Source organism: Hyla sarda, chromosome 4 (genome assembly GCF_029499605.1).
Source record: "Hyla sarda isolate aHylSar1 chromosome 4, aHylSar1.hap1, whole genome shotgun sequence".
NCBI lineage: Eukaryota > Metazoa > Chordata > Amphibia > Anura > Hylidae > Hyla > Hyla sarda.
The window spans coordinates 401834163-401851371 of record NC_079192.1 but is presented as its reverse complement, the minus strand read 5'-3'; the positions used below and the strand labels follow the sequence as shown (position 1 = coordinate 401851371).

At 43.8% G+C, this 17209-nt stretch overlaps 1 protein-coding gene across 3 annotated transcripts in view; it reads right to left on the bottom strand.

The window, feature by feature from the left end:
• Positions 1 to 5808: 5808 nt before the first annotated feature.
• Positions 5809 to 17209, bottom strand: part of MATR3 (matrin 3) — a 34182-nt gene continuing 22781 nt past the window's right edge. For 2 of the 3 annotated variants that reach the window (XM_056517365.1, XM_056517363.1), the window contains exons 6-14: positions 16360 to 16485; positions 15749 to 15874; positions 14793 to 14963; positions 14422 to 14553; positions 13000 to 13037; positions 9888 to 10275; positions 9185 to 9503; positions 8856 to 8977; positions 5814 to 6404 (exon numbers count right to left, since the gene is read on the bottom strand). In XM_056517365.1, coding sequence (XP_056373340.1) covers positions 6360 to 6404; positions 8856 to 8977; positions 9185 to 9503; positions 9888 to 10275; positions 13000 to 13037; positions 14422 to 14553; positions 14793 to 14963; positions 15749 to 15874; positions 16360 to 16485 — 1467 coding nt within the window. In that variant the 3' untranslated portion in view covers positions 5814 to 6359. Of the gene's footprint in view, positions 6405 to 8855; positions 8978 to 9184; positions 9504 to 9887; positions 10276 to 12999; positions 13038 to 14421; positions 14554 to 14792; positions 14964 to 15748; positions 15875 to 16359; positions 16486 to 17209 lie in introns of all 3 variants that reach the window. The other variant, XM_056517362.1, reaches the window with a different exon arrangement.

Below are 17209 nucleotides of genomic sequence, written 5' to 3'. Positions count from 1 at the left end.
CTGTGTGCAGTCTCAGCCAATCACAGCCCATCTCACACTGTACTGCTCTAGGCTGTGTGTTAAGAGCATCATAGCAGAGTAAAGGTATGTTCACACAATAGAATACTGCAGCAGCAAAGTCCTATTGATATCAATAGATCCTGCTGCACTGTTCACACGCAGAATTTCTGCGCCAGATGTTTCTGGTGCGGAAATAAAAATTAAAAGGTGTATTCTTTCTGCAAAATCTGCACAAAATGCATTGCAGTCCATGGGGGATATTTATCAAAACCTGGTGTAGAGGAAGAGCGGTGCAGTTGCCCACAGCAGCCAATCAGATCACTTTTCATTTTTCACAGGCCTCTAAAAATGGAAGAAGCGATCTGATTGGTTGCTAGGGGCAACTGTACCACTCTTCCTCTACTCAGGTTTTGATAAATCTCCCCCTATGAGACTGCGCATTTTCGAGAGGTCTAGTGCCAGCATGTTCGCAGCGAGTGGAATGTCCAGATTTTCTGTGCGGATATCCATCGTCTGAACATAGCCTAAGGGAGGAGGTTCTCCCCTGTATGGCTTCAGATGTCACACCTGGTGGGCAACACCCCCTTTCCGGTCTGTGAAGCTGACAGACTGAGCAGAATATCAAGGTAGGAAAATGAATAAAAAAATTAAAGGCTGCGTGGTTTGTTATGATTGGGGGAGAGAACTGGAAGGATTAATTTATCAAGCTCATGACAGGTACTCTAAGGAATCAATGTATGCCAGTAAACATGCGCAAATTAAAGGGGTACTCCACTGGAATTTTTTTTATCAACTGGTGCCAGAAAGTTAAACAGATTTGTAAATTACTTCGCTTAATCCTTCCAGTACTTAGCTAACTTCTCCACAGTGCTCTCTGCTGACACCTCTGTCCATGTCAGGAACTGTCCAGAGCAGGAGAGGTTTGCTATGGTGATTTGCTCCTACTCTGGACAGTTCCTAAAATGGACAGAGGCGTCCGCAGAGAGCACTGGGTCAGACAGAAAAGAAATTCCAAAAAGATAAGAACTTCCTGTGGATAATACGGCAGCTGATAAGTACTGGAAGGATTAAGATTTTTTTTTATAGAAGTAATTTACAAATCTGTTTAACTTTTTGGCAACAGTTGATTTAAAAAAAAAAAAAAAAAAAATTATATATATATATATATATATATATATATATATATATATATATATATATATTTTATATATTTTCCAGTGGAGTACCCCTTTAAGTGTTTAGGCATTATTGGCACGATGTACTTCAGGTCCTAAGGTCTGTGAATTGGATATGGCTTTGTAAGCGCAGGTTTGTTGGCATGATTTATCACGCTTTTTTCCCCAAATAATTGCGTAAATCCTACTGCACCATCAGGCACCAGTATCTAACTATGAGGTGTTAACTTTAAACATCCACTCAATGCAATTGTAATTTGCGCTGATTATCAGGAGTTAAACCATTTTTTTTGCAGTGTTAACAGTTTCACAAATTACAAAAAATTTCCCCCAATAGGTGTTTCATATTGAAAGGGGTACTCCGCTGCCCCAGTGTTCGGAACACTTAGTTCTGAACGTTGGGTGCGGGCATTGTGACATCACACCACTCCCCCTCACTGCAAGTCTATGGGAGGGGGCGTGACGCCCCCTCCCATAGACTTGCATTGAGGGGGCGTGGAATCATGAGGGGAGTCACGACCCCTGCAGCCCGCACCCAGCGTTCAGAACTAAAATGTTCCGGACACTTGGGCAGCAGAGTACCCCTTTAAAATTCTTTTGAGAAGCCCTCTTGTTTCGATGACCCCCCCCCCCCCTTTCGTGTAATAAACAGATGTGTCCAAACCTTCGGTTTTGTATATGACAAAATAAAAATACATACAACACACACACAAAGGTAAAATACAAGGTTTTGTTTATTTCGATGGTTTCTAAATAAACCTGTACAGATTCGTCTGTTTCCATGCATGACTGGAATGCTATGGGCATGGTCACATTTTTTTTTACAGCTCCACATACAGGGTAACACTGTTTATTGAAATCTGGACACTTGGGATTGGGTTGTAAGAAAAACGGGAAAGGTCTAACAAAGGTTTCAGTATCTACACTCTGGGCAAACTTAACCCTAACCTTATAACGATAACTATTTTAGGACACAAAACCCACTACAATTGAGTGCCGTGTGAATACTGATCATCGCTCAACGTGTCGGGTTTACTGCGTGCCCTGCGCCCGCGTTTACCTGGTATTATCTACGACAAGCCGGCCTTGTCCGATTATTCCCTTAGGGTGCATTCACAATGCCGCAGTACTCCAGTAATGGGAGCTCTGGCATAAGTCTACCGGAAGGACAGGAGTTGATCAGAAAGAGAAAAAAAAAAATTTAAAAAATGAAAAAAAATAAAAAATAAAAATAAAAAAAATTTCCCCCTCCCCTCCGGTGAACAGTTTATTCACCAGATCCTCGACGGACCACATCGAAGTTAAAAGGATCCATCGGGACCCAGTGGTGTTAGTTATGCTCCGAGTTGCTCTGGGTCTATTCAGCACAATAGAGAGAGAGAAAAAAAAAAAGCCAAAACGGACCTTGAACGGGTCAGAGCAAAATGGCAATGTGAATTTGGCCTTAGTAGTCAGAAGAACGAATTACCGAAGATACTATGCTAAGGATAAGCCGTGAATATCAGACTGGTGGGGGGGGGGGGGGGGGGGGGGTCCAGCTCTCAGCACCCAAACCAAATTGGCAGAATTAAGCAATGCTCACATTTATGGTTATGAATGAAAAAGAGCAGAATGGTGTTAAAAGGTTCTGTCTAGTGTGTTTTTTTTTTTTTATTGCAGAATAAAAAATAAATAAAAAACCTAGTACTAGCATTGTTTTAATCCACTCATGTCCAGCTATTTAGGGCCCTTTCACAAGGCAGATTAGAAGAGAATTTCTCTGCAGCAGATTCTGTTGACTTCAGACCCGCAGCTGGAAACGCTTTTTCTAATATGTACCCAAACGGAGCAAAAAAATGCAGCACTTGAGCTTAAAGGGGTACTCCGCTGCTCAGCGTTTGGAACAAACTGTTCTGAACGGTAGAGTCGGGAGTTAGTGACATCATAGCCCCGACCCCTCATGAAGTCACGCTCCGCCCCCTCAATGCAAGTCTATGGGAGGGGGTGTGACGGATGTCACGCCCCCTCCCATAGACTTGCATTGAGGGGACGTGACATAATGAGGGGGGCGGGGCTATGACATCACAAGCTCCCGGCTCCAGCGTTCAGAACAGTTTGTTCTAAACACTGAGCAGCGGAGTACCCCTTTAAAAGGGGAGGCGACAGCAGGATCACTATCGGGAACCTGAATAAACCGGTCTATATTACGGATGATTCTCTTTAAAAAACGCTTTTTACCCAGTTCCAATACATTCAGCCACTTGAGACACCCTCCTTGTTGCTAATATGTTAATTTTCCTTTCTGCACAAGGGAGGCGGACTCGAACTTTTAAGAAAGTCATTTCCCGTTCCCTGGGCCCCTCTTTCTGCCCCAGTCATCAGATTGTATAAGATCTTATCCCTCACGTCAGTCGGATGGGAGAGTAGAAAGCGGGCCAAAGGGGACGGGGAGTTCACCTCCAGTGGGCAGAACTGAACATTTGCATATTTGAAACAAGGAGGGTATCAAGAAAGGTGAAACGTATTGAAACGGGGGGTAAAAAAAAGCATTAAAGAGCACTATATACCTGTATTTTTAGATGAATGCGGGTGATCCTGCGGTCATTATTAGAGATGAGAGAACTTACAGTAAATTCGATTAGTCACGAACTTCTCGACTCGGCAGTTGATGTCTTTTCCTGCATAAATTAGTTCAGCTTTCAGGTGCTCCGGTGGGCTGGAAAAGGTGGATACAGTCCTAGGAGACTCTTTCCTAGGAATGTATCCACCTTTTCCAGCCCACGGGAGCACCGGAAAGCTGAACTAATTTACGCAGGAAAAGTCATCAACTGCCGAGCCGAGAAGTTCGTGACTAATCGAATTTACTGTAAGTTCGCTCATCTCTAGTCATTATCCCTGCAGTTCAAGCAAGTGCTTGTGTGCTCTGTAGATTTATTTTTTTTCCCCCCAGTGGTTGTGCCTGGTATTGCAGCTCAGTTGCATTCACTTGAATGGGAGTAAGGCTAGGTTCAGATCACGATTGGTGGCTCCGAGGCCCAGATACGCTGGGAAAATGTCAAAATCACATGTCGAAGTATCCGTGTTCTGACACTGGCACCAAATACTTTAATAGGTTGGGAAAATGACCTGAACGTAGTCACTAGCTGACTACGCTCATGCCATTGAAATGAATGCACAGGTATGTCGCCATCTGCTTATCCTTGGAGGCATCAATCATGATGTGAACACAGCCTAAGCTATAAAGAGCAACAATACGAGGTACAGCGCCTTCTAATGGAAGTATGGAACTATACCTGCTAGAGAACCACTGTCCCTTCAGTTAGCTGACTGCGGAGGTGCGAGGTTCGGCTCCAACCAATCTGATATTGATCAAGAGGTGGGAACCAACAATAAGTGTCCATTTCTTCCCCTACAGTGTCACTTTTGGCCATGGGATCCATCCGGCATTGCTGCTCAATCCCAAACACGTAATACTAAAACGCAGCCTTTCCTGAAAAAAAATCATGAAACACACGAACATAGCCTAGCGCACTCTCGAAATGTCAGAGGATGCATTAGTAAAAGCCTCTCCATAATAACGCTTAAAGGGGAACTCTAGTCGAATTTTTTTTTTTTTAAATCAACTGGTGGCAGAAAGTTAAACAAATTTGTTAATTACTTCTATTAAAAAATCTTTACCCTTCCAGTACTTTTTAGCAGCTGTATGCTACAGAGGAATTTTTTTTTCTTTTTGAATTGTATTTTTGTCTTGTCCACAGTGCTCTCTGCTGACACCTCTGTCCGTGTCAGGAACTGTCCAGAGCAGCATAGGTTTGCTATGGGGGATTTTCTCCTGCTCTTGACAGTTCCTGACACGGACAGTGGTGTCAGCAGAGAGCACTGTGGACAAGACAAAGAAATTGAAATTTTTCTTTTTGAATTTCTTTCTTGTGTTGTCCACAGTGTTCTCTGCTGACACCACTGTCCGTGTCAGGAACTGTCCAGAGCAGGAGAAAAAAAACCTATGCTGCTCTGGACAGTTCCTGACACGGACAGAGGTGTCAGCAGAGAGCACTGCGGACAAGACAAAAAAAAGAAATTCAAAAAAAGATTTCCTCTGTAGCATATACAGCTGCTAAAAAGTACTGGAAGGGTAAAGATTTTTTAATAGAAGTCATTTACAAATTTGTTTAACTTTCTGGCACCAGTTGATTAAAAAAAAAAAAGTAAAGTTTTCCACCGGAGTACCCCTTTTTAACGCATTGCTCCATATCAACCAACCGGAATCTGTCTTTTACCCTCTAGCACAGGCTCAAGAAGGGGAGACCTGATTGGCTGCTATGACGCCGCCCGATGTAACCAATATAAAACAGTGAAGTGCCAGAGTACAGGAATGGGGAGCGTTATCAAAGGCAGTACAAGCAGAAAGGAAGGCTCTTGTAAGTCTTGGACAGTAGGTAGTGTTTAAAAAAAATAAAAAAAATTTAAAATAAAAAATTTGTAAATATTCTGTCTCACCAGTGAAGCTGATTTTCCACACTGTAGACATAAGTGGGTTGTTATAATGGTTGCATGCCGCTTTGTATATTTAGAGCAGTGTTTCCCAACTAGGGTGCCTCCAGCTGTTGCAAAACTACAACTCCCAGCATGCCCGGACAGCCGAAGGCTGTCCGGGCATGCTGGGAGTTGAAGTTTTGCAACAGCTGCAGGCACCCTGGTTGGGAAACAGTGGTTTGGAGAGTGGGTGACATATGGACGACCCTTTTTGGTTTTCCAGTAAGAATAAGAATTGACAGCTTTGTTATATACTGATTAAACAATCAAAAAAAAAACATCTATTGGTCTTTAAAACAAAAATTCAGGAGAAAAATAAAATAAAATAAAGTCACAGAAATCGCAGTTAAAGTCTATTAAAAACATAGAAACATTTAGCCAACGCCGCATGACGAGAATGCCAGGGCCTAACACCCCGCTGGGCAACAACGTCAAGATCTCGCCAAAGCCACGTAGCGGTCAGATGAGGAGTCTAGGAAGAGGCTGCCCTCCCTTAAATAGAGCAGCGTTTAGGATGTGTAAACCGACTACAGGTCAAAGACCAAAATGACATTGCTGCCCAGATACTATTTACCTGGCAGGCCGTCATATAAAGCCTCGGCTTTTTCATGTCGCAAACTAAACAGAACAAATTAAACAAGTATTTTGTGTGTGTGCGTTTTCGTGCGGCTTTTAGTTTTTCTTCGCTGGACTCGCCGACATCTTGTTGCGAAGTTTCTAGAAGAGAAAAAAATAAATAAATAAAATACATAGAATATAAATACAAAAATGTAAAGTATGAAGAATTTTTTTAGTGCGGTGTGTAGAGATGAGCGAACTTACAGTAAATTTGATTAGTCACAAACTTCTCGGCTCGGCAGTTGATATCTTATCCTGCATAAATTAGTTCAGCTTTCCAGTGCTCCGGTGGGCTGGAAAAGGTGGATACAGTCCTAGGAGACTCTTTCCTAGAACTGAATCCACCTTTTCCAGCCCACGGGAGCACCTGAAAGCTGAACTAATTTATGCAGGAAAAGTCAGCAACCGCCGAGCTGAGAAGTTCGTGACGAATAGAATTTACTGTAAGTTCGCTCATCTCTAGTGCTGACCTTCTGGCCAATTCCTGCCCCTGGCGGGACTTCACAGGATATCAGGCAAGCATTTTCTGCGGCTCGGCTTTCTCTACTATGGGGCTCACAGGCCAGTCATGCGCTGCAACTGGAGAAAAGTTATTGTTGAGCTCAGAAGTGCAGTGCACAATGTTTGGGGTCATGGTGCCCCCTGCTTCTCTTTGTCCTATGGCTGAGCAGCACACGCTTCTGGGGTCATCCTCTGCCAGTGTGCACCTGTGATCTGGGCTAGTCTGGAACCCTGAAGTGGTCAAGAAAAGCCCCTCTACCAAACCTGCTTTTAAAGGGGTTCTCCGGTACTTACACATCTTATCCCCAATCCAAAGATGCCAGATCGCGGGAGTCCCGCAGCTGGGGATGCCCGCGATCAAGCACGCAGCACCCCGTTTGTAATCATGCCCCCTCCCGTAGGCTTGCATTGAGGGGCGGAGCGTGATGTCACACGGGGGCGGAGGCGTGACGTCACACGCCGCCGGCCCTGCGGTCTACCTCAATCAGACCCGGAGCGAACACGCTCCGGGTCCGATTACAAACGGGGTGCCGCGTGCATGATCCTGGGGGTCCCCAGCGGCGGGACTCCCGCGATCAGGCATCTTATCCCCTATCCTTTGGATAGGGGTTAAGATGTGTAAGCACCAGAGAACCCCTTTAATCCCATAAAAATCCAGGCCCGAAAACAGGATTTTACCATTTCTGGATTTTCCATATCTAACATCTTTCCCTGGATAAGATATATGGTTCCTTGGAAAAAAAAAACAAAAAAAAAAAACAGACATTTAATATATCCATCTATCGATATATACACACAATATATATATATATATATATATATGCATGCAAAGTTTCTCATCACGCCACCATATAAAGGTAGCGTGCTCTGTGATCAGCTCTGGCTCCGGTTACGAAGTCTCAGAAGCTGCTTGAGATTTATGCCAAGACAGTTCTCCCCAGAAGGGAAGAGCACCCATCTGCAGACAGCTGTTTCGGGGTGCTTGCCTCCTAGTCAGTACAGAGCAGGGTGTTCTGGCTTGGCTGAGGATGAGAGACCTGTAGAGACTATATTATATACATACACACATGTATGTGTGTGTATATATGTATATATTTTTTCAAGGAACCCTTTATCTTAACCGCTTTTTAGAAAAAAAAAAATTTATTTTGTGGCTTGCATTGAGGGGCGGAGCGTGAAGTCACACGGGGGCGGAGGGGTGACGTCACACACCGCCTGCCCTGTGGTCGCCGGTAATCAGAACCGGAGCGAACATGCTTCGGGGACTGATTTTAACTGGGGTGCTGCGTGCAAGATCACGGGGGTCCCCAGCGGCGGGACCCACGCGATCAGGCATCTTATCCCCTATCCTTTGGATAGGGGATAAGATGTCTAAGCGCCGGAGTACCCCTTTAATCCTTTCAGTACTTATGAGCTGCTGAAGTTGAGTTGTTCTTTTCTGTCTTAGTGCTCTCTGATGACACGTGTCTCGGGAACCGCCCAGTTTAGAAGCAAATCCCCATAGCAAACCTCTTCTACTCTGTGCAGTTCCCGAGACAAGCAGAGATGTCAGCAGAGAGCAGTGTTGCCAGACAGAAAACAACTCAACTTCAGCAGCTGATAATTATTGGAATGAGTAAGATTTTTAATAGAAGTAATTTACAAATCTGTTTAACTTTCTGGAGCCAGTTGATATATAAAAAAAAAAAAAAAATTCCCCCCTAGAATACCCCTTTAATGTTGGGCACTAAGATCTGGTTTGCTTAGGAGTATTTATCCAAGTGTTTCACAATAGGTTGTCGTCAAGGTTTTGTCTAAACCAGCGGTCTTCAAACTGTGGCCCTCCAGATGTTGCAAAACTACAATTCCCAGCATGCCCGGACAGCCGTTGGCTGTCCGGGCATGCTGGGAGTTGTAGTTTTGCAACATCTGGAGGGCCACAGTTTGAAGACCGCTGGTCTAGACAAAACTAAGCAATCCAAGGATCTGCCAAAACAGGAGAAGGCGAGCCTCAAACTACTGCCACACTGTTATAAAATGTCTGAAAAGGACCAAAATGTAACAACTAACCTTCAGTTTCTGGTAGTGGGGTAAGGTACTGCAATGGGTAACCTTTGCCACCTCTTCATTGGTGTAGAACAATGAACACAGCTTGCAGTAGAAGCCGGTCTTGGGTACCACAAAGCCGACTCCTTAAAGAACAAACAAAAACAAAAAAGGTTTGTACATGAGAAACGTACGGTTTATTTCCCGCAACTCCTATGTCGTGATGGGAATTCACTTTGTCCCCCATAGATGTAATGATCCTTCCTCAGTATTGCTGCGCACAAAGTACAGACTTACAGGAACAAATGTACATGAAGCTTTTGTCTTCTAAAAACTGACCTACATGTACTTACCAATAGGCCTGTTGGGTTCAAACAGGGGCAGATCATAATCCTTCGCCAGTTCTGGGATGGTGCTGGTTTCCGCTGTGCTTTCTTGGGCCGGAGCACTCTCGGATTTCGCGGCTGGTTTGCAGGTCTCCCTATCTTCCGGCTCTGCATAATTTTCCATCTCCGCTTCTTCCGCACTTGTGCTGGCCATGAATGAACTGCTGTATCTTTTACCTGCCGGCTTCCCAACAACAGCGGCTTTCACCTTATCTGTATCCTCTTCATCACCGACCTCATCCAGCGTGACAAAGTCATCTATGTTCCCAGAAAACTTGGATTCTCTCTGAAAACAAGCAGGTCAGCGACATTTAAAGAAATGTTTCATCTCATATCTAGGCAGATCATACAACACATTAGTATGCACTGTAGTGTGATGCATGGACAAGCTGGACCACTACACTCCCTTTGCAGAGCTCCCTAACCCTACCATGGGCTCTCTAACATTAAAGGGGTACCCCACTGGCCAGCTTTGAACTAAATGTTCGCTATCCATTTAATATCTACAGCAGTGTTTCCCAACCAGGGTGCCTTCAGCTGTTGCAAAACGACAACTCCCAGCATGCCCGGACAGCCTTTGGCTGTCCGGGCATGCTGGGAGTTGTCGTTTTGCAACAGCTGGAGGCACCCTGGTAGGGAAATACTGAACTACAGCATCTACTCTACATACCTTCAATTTCTCCTCAGCTACATCGTCAGAAGGATCAGAAGGTTCCGGTTCCTGTGCCTCAGTTTGGTCTTCGTCTTCTGCATCTTTTTCTTCCATCCCAGATACATCTTGTTCTTCATCGTCTGCCACAGAGCTATTGGTTTCCAGACGAGCTGCAGCTTCCTCCTCATCAACCTCCTCGGGTTCCTCCTCTTCCTCCTCAACAAGCTCAGGTTCACATGAATCGGACACCAAGTCTTTCTGATCTGTCTCCTCCGAGGTGTGAACGGTGTCATCGGTGGTGACGTCTCCAGCCTGATCTTCATCACCGGTTGTCTCCTCCGCACCCTCGGTCTTTTTCTGCTTCCCCTTGACACCCTCTTTGACATCTGGAGAATGACCCCTCTTCCTATGATATTAATTGGAAAAAAAATTAAGAAAAAAAAAAAACACCAATGACAAATCATTCAATAGAGCAGTGTTTTCCAATCAGCGTGACTCCAGCTGTTGCAAAACTACAACTCCCAGCATGTCTGGATAGCCAAAGGCTATCCAGGAATGCTGGAAATTTTTGTTTCTGCAATAGCTGGAGGCACCCAGGTTGAAAAACACTGCAATAGAGCAACACTCAATTTGTCAATTATAGCGGAAGGCCGGCGCAAATGCTTGTGCAATAAAAGTTCTTTATTTCAAGTCATCACGACATAACAGGATAAAAGTAACGCGTTTCAGCCGATCTTGCCATGTATGAGTAAGGCTGGCAAGACAGTCTGAAACGCGTTACTTTAACCCCTTAAAGACTCAGCCCATTTTGGCCTTAAGGACTCAGACAATTTAATTTTTACGTTTTCATTTTTTCCTCCTCGCCTTCTAAAAATCATAACTCTTATATTTTCATCCACAGACTAGTATGAGGGCTTGTTTTTTGCGCGACCAGTTGTCCTTTGTAATGACATCACTCATTATATCATAAAATGCATGGCGCAACCAAAAAACACTATTTTTGTGGGGAAATTAAAACGAAAAACGCAATTTTGCTAATTTTGGAAGGTTTCGTTTTCACACCGTACAATTTATGGTAAAAATGATGTGTGTTCTTTATTCTGAGGGTCAATACGATTAAAATGATACCCATTATTACATACTTTTATATTATTGTTGCGCTTAAAAAAATCAAACTTTTTAACCAAATTAGTACGTTTATAATCCCTTTATTTTGATGACCTATAACTTTTTTATTTTTCCGTATAAGCGGCAGTATGGGGGCTCATTTTTTGCGCCATGATCTGTACTTTTTTTGATACCACATTTGCATATAAAAAACTTTTAATACATTTTTTATAATTTTTTTTTTTTAATAAAATGTATTAAAAAAGTAGGAATTTTGGACTTTTTTTTTTCGTTCACGCCGTTAACCGTACGGGATCATTAACATTTTATTTTAATAGTTCGGACATTTACGCACGCGGCGATACCAAATGTGTCTATAAAAAAAAATTTTTACGCTTTTTGGGGGTAAAATAGGAAAAAACGGACATTTAACTTTTTTATTGGGGGAGGGGATTCACTTTTTTTTTACTTTTACATTTTTTTGAAAATTTTTTTACACTTGAATAGTCCCCATAGGGGACTATTCATAGCAATACCATGATTGCTAATACTGATCTGTTCTATGTATAGGACATAGAACAGATCAGTGTTTTCGGTCATCTTCTGCTCTGGTCTGCTCGATCACAGACCAGAGCAGGAGACGCCGGGAGCCGCACGGAGGAAGATGAGGGGACCTCCGTGCGGCGTTATGAATGATCGGATCCCCGCAGCAGCGCTGCGGGCGATCCGATCATTCATTCAAATCGCGCACTGCCGCAGATGCCGGGATCTGTATTGATCCCGGCACCTGAGGGGTTAATGGCGGACGCCCGCGAGATCGCGGGCGTCGGCCATTGCCGGCGGGTCCCTGGCTGCGATCAGCAGCCGGGATCAGCCGCGCATGACACGGGCATCGCTCCGATGCCCGCGGTTATGCACAGGACGTAAATGTACGTCCTGGTGCGTTAAGTACCACCGCACCAGGACGTACATTTACGTCCTGCGTCCTTAAGGGGTTAATCCTGTTATGTCGTGGTGGTCTTGAAATAAAGAGGAAGGAGAAAAAGAAGGCCCTTGTATCCGGCGCTGCTCGGTCCAAAGATGGTTCAGGGAAGACGTAGGTTACAGTAAAATAGTTTATTTAAATGTAATAATAAAACTATTTTAAAAAGCATGCAGGCAATGACGCGTTTCAGGATCAGCATATCCCTTCTTCAGATTGCAGATGTATATAGGAAAAATAAAAATGGATATTAAATAGACAGCAAATGGGCGCCAAAGAAGATATTCCAGGTCAGAGGGACTTTCGCTATTATTTGCAGGCTATTCCGGAGTTTGTTCACACCAATCTGTGCACAGTTTTTCTGGCAGTAGAGGTGAGATGAAGTATTTTTTCACGTCACAAAGATTTGCAAATTACTTTTATGTAAAAATCTTAATCCTTGCAGTACTTAGCTGCTGTATGCTACAAAAGGAAGTTGTGTAGTTCTTTTCAGTCCAGTTTCCTTTGCTGTGTCAGGAACTGTCCAGAGTAGGAGCAAATCCCCATAGGAAACCTCTACTACTCCGGACAGTTCCAGATATGGACAGAGGTGTCAGCAGAGAGCACTGTGGTCAGACTGGAAAGAACTACACAACTTCCTGTGGAGCATACAGCAGCTGATAAGTACTGGAAGGATTAAGATTTTTACATAGAAGTAATTTACAAATCTGTTTAACTTTTTGGCACCAGTTGATGTGAAAATCTTTTCCTCCGGAGTACCCCTGTTGTCTGGAGATATAGTGAAAAGTCAGACAGTAGCCATCTGCCAAATTATTCTATGTCCGTGGCCAATATATATTAGGCAAGATTTCTAAATGCAAAAACTGTGGGAGGGAGGCAGCAGGAAAAAAAAAAAAAATTTCAAGAGTACAATCCCAACCACAGTATTTGGTAACTGCAAACATTTCATCATAACCGTAAATAAGAAATTAAGAGGAAAATATAGAAAATCTATGCAGATGTACCCGGGATTAAATAAACATACAAAAGAGGAATAGTTACCGGTTCTTTTCTTTCTGGTCAATAAGTTTGTTTGGGATCTGGAAAGAAAAACAGTGTAAAGAAAGCTGCAGCATAAAAAAAAAAAAAAAAAAAAAAAAAAAAAAAAAAAACACAACCTACAATTCGGACCCCACTCCATGGACATTCCTGTCTGTCTTTGCTGTGACACGGAGCTCACAATGGGGAACCTCAGAAGCTCTTTTCTTACACATTAATGGCTACGCAGAGGGCTATGTAGATTTTTGGGAAGAAGAATACAGTGGAAGCCAATATCATGCGAGCTTCCTACAAACCCCTGGTGTAAGGGCATGGGTAAGGTAAATGCCTGCACAGAGATATATATATATGGAAATGGTCTTTAAAGGGGTACTGTGCCCCTAGACATCTTATCCCCTATCCTTTGGATAGGGGATAAGATGTCTGATCGCGGGGGGTCCCGCCGCTGGTGATCTCCCTGCTGCACAGCGTTCATTTAGAGCGTCTGGTAACAGCGCTGGAGGCTACTGATGTCATGGCCACACCCCCTCAATGCAAGTCTATGGGAGGGGGAGTGACTGCCACCACGCCTCTCCCATAGACTTGCATTGAGGGGGTGTGGCCATGACATCACAAGCTTCCGCCCCACATATCGGAGGTCCCCGCGATCAGACAGCTTATCCCTATCCTTTAGATAGGGGATAAGATGTCTAGGGGCGGATTACCCCATTAACCACTTAAGGACTCATGGCGTAACTACTCCTGAGTCCCGCTAACGTGGTTTAAACCATTCTCACGAGCGGAGAACGGGTTAAACCCTGTGGGTCCCGGTTGCTACGGGTAGCAAGTAAAAAGTGGCAATAAAAAAAAAAAGAATAAATGTGATTACGTGTCACTGCCGCGTGCGTAAATGCCTGAACTATTAACCTCTTAAGGACCAAGGACGTACCGGTACGTTCCGAGTCCTTTCCCTTTCTCTAACAACAGCCGGGACCCATGGCTAATAGCGCGCAGCACTGATCGCAGTGCCGTGCGCCATTAACCCTTTAGACGCGGCATTCAAAGTGAAAGTAAATCACTGCCGGTTAGCTCAGGGGGCTGTTCGGGATGTCCGTGGCGAAATCGCGGCATCCCGAACAGCTCTGGGACACAAGGAGGGTCTCCTACCTTGACTCCTGGTGTCCGATCGCCGAATGACTGGTCAGTGCCTGAGATCCAGGCATGAGCAGTCAAGCGGCAGAATCCTTTCCTATGAGAAACCATTGAACAATGTAAGATCAGTGTGTGCAGTGTTATAGCCCCCTATGGGAGCTATAACATTGCAAAAAAAATAAATCTCTCTCTCGCTATATATATCTATCTCTGTTTTTTCCCCGGATAACCGCTCTAACATGGCTAAATATTCCAATAGTTAAGTGAATCTTTCTGCAACACTGCAATGCTTACCCTTAAAACAAGCTTCTTGTATCTTTCCGACAGGTCAACTTTCAAAGTTCTTTCGTGGAACACCAGAGGGACTATCTCACACTGCTTTACCATGTTCTGAGCATCTTCCGCCTTCTCCATTTCAATAAAAGCCTAAAAAACAAAAAAAAAAAAAAAAAAAAGTGACTTAATGTCTTAGCAGTAAAGGCTAAAGCAGTTTCCCCAACCAGGGTGGCTCCAATTGTTGCAAAACTACAACTCCCAGCATGCCCGAACAGCCAAAGGCTGTCCGGCCATGCTGGGAGTTGTAGTTTTGCAACAGCTGGAGGCACTCCGATTGGGAAACACTGGCCTAAAGACACCTACACAATGAGTCCCTTCTGTAACCTCACCTGGTTTCTGACTCTCATCAGAATATAGGTCTTCACTTTCCCGAAGTTCTCGGCAAGCTTAAGGAGTGCAGCATCTTTGTAGCCATAACTGGGTAGTCTACTAAGATGAACAACGCGGCCGGGTTCTGTCTTTTTCTGATCAGATTGTGTGTCAGGCTTCTGTTCTAATTTCTGAAGAAATGTACAATATTTAAAAAAACAGTCAGATTTTAAAGAAGTTATCCATCTTTTTAATGCTTCAAATGCATTAAAATACCTTATATGAGGATGACTGACAAGCCGGGCGCCTGCACAGAGCCCTGCCTGTCCTCACTTTCTGTATTCGGACTCCTCACAGGCAATAGCCGCAGGGACAGCATTTTTTTTTCACCCATAAATATACACATTTTTTAACCAATGTATTTTACAAATAAACATAATTGTATCATCTACACTATATAAAGTTTTTGTTGACGACAAGTACATTTTAAAAGAGGTATAACACCCCCCCCCCCCCCTTAACTTATCTCACCAGGAAGTGTGTGAATTCATTGAAAACTGGATGTTATTAGAGATGAGCGAACTTACAGTAAATTCGATACGTCACGAACTTCTCAGCTCGGCAGTTGATTACTTTTCCTGCATAAATTAGTTCAGCTTTCCGGTGCTCCCATGAGCTGGAAAAGGTGGATACAGTCCTAGGAGACTCTTTCCTAGGACTGTATCCACCTTTTCCAGCCCACCGGAGCACCGGAAAGCTGAACTAATTTATGCAGGGTAAGTCATCAACTGCCGAGCCGAGAAGTTCATGACGAATAGAATTTACTGTAAGTTCGCTCATCTCTAGATGTTACCACCCATTTGCCAACACAGAATAAACCAGGTACAGTCCCACATATTCATGCCCACACGATGCACTAGACATGGTTTTCATATGATAGGTTATGGTGGAGCAGTTTTTGCAGGCGAGAGCTTACCTTAATACGTTTATACTTTTGAGACAAGTGGACGCGGACAGGCTTTCCCATAACAATGGCTTGACTTGTACTGTAATAATCAACTACAGCCATAGCATCATTTGCATTGGACATCTCAATGAATGCCTTTAAATTGAAGGGAAAAAATAAATAAAAAGGTTAGCAACAGGATCTAGTACCAAATGTTCAGTTTAAAGCCTACTATACCTATTAGAGATGAGCAAACTTCCAGTAAATTCGATTCGTCACGAACTTCTCGGCTCGGCAGCTGATGACTTATCCTGCGTAAATTAGTTCAGCCTTCCGGTGCTCCGGTGGGCTGGAAAAGGTGGATACATTCCCAGGAAAGTCTCCTAGGACTGTATCCACCGTTTCCAGCCCATGGGAGCACCTGAAAGCTGAACTAATTTATGCAGGAAAAGTCATCAACTGCCGAGCCGAGAAGTTCGTGACGAATCGAATTTACTGGAAGTTCGCTCATCTCTAATACCTATGCAAGACATGTAAGGTAATTTATCTAGTTAGATCACGTACAGGCAGCCATTGCAAACTGGTAACACACTTCTACCAGCAGATAAGTTATTTCCCCCCCCACTCCCAACCATACATACCTCATTCATTTTGTTCAAGATCAGATAATTGGTGATTTCCCCAAAAGGTTCTGCAAGTCTGAGAAGCTGGTTCTTCAGATTCCGGCCACGCTCAAAGTTTATGATATGAACAACTCTTCCGCCTCCCTGTTTAGAGAGAGAACAGAATTAAGGTGGGTATCTAGGCAAGTATCATTACTAAGTGTAAGTTATACATACCCGCCCAATAGAGATCGCTATATAAATCTCCCAAATGCATATCAAACCACAAGAAAAAGAAATGGAGGCATTTAAACAGTTTTAATCACAAAATATATAAAGCTTTACTTTTCAAAGGTTTGCCGAAACGCCGCTTTGGGGTGATCGCTTATTTTGTTACTATTGATGTATAGAGGCAGTGGTTGTGACATCTGAGCGGCACTCGTTTGGTTTTATCCCCATTGGGTAGAATTCTTCCTTTTTAATGTAAAATATACCAATAAAGCTTTAAACATTTTATATGTTTAAATGCCTCCATTTCTTTTTCTAGTGGTTTGATACAGAATTGTCCTGACCTCTACCCTGAACATAAGAAGAAACGAGATGCCCAGGGACCAGGATAATGCAGTTTTCTCTACACTAGTGTTTACCTAGATAGCTAGCTAGATACAGTGACCCCCCCGACCTACGATGGCCCCGACATACGATCATTTCCCCATACGATGGTCTCTCAGAGGCCATCGCATGTTGAAGGCAGAATCAACATACGATGCTTTTTTATGTCGGGGCCATCGCATAAACGGCTATCAGGCAGCGCTGACTGCTTCAGCTCCTGCAGGATAGCCGTTTACGGTGCCCCGTGAGCTCCGGTGATGTCTCTTACCTGTCCTCG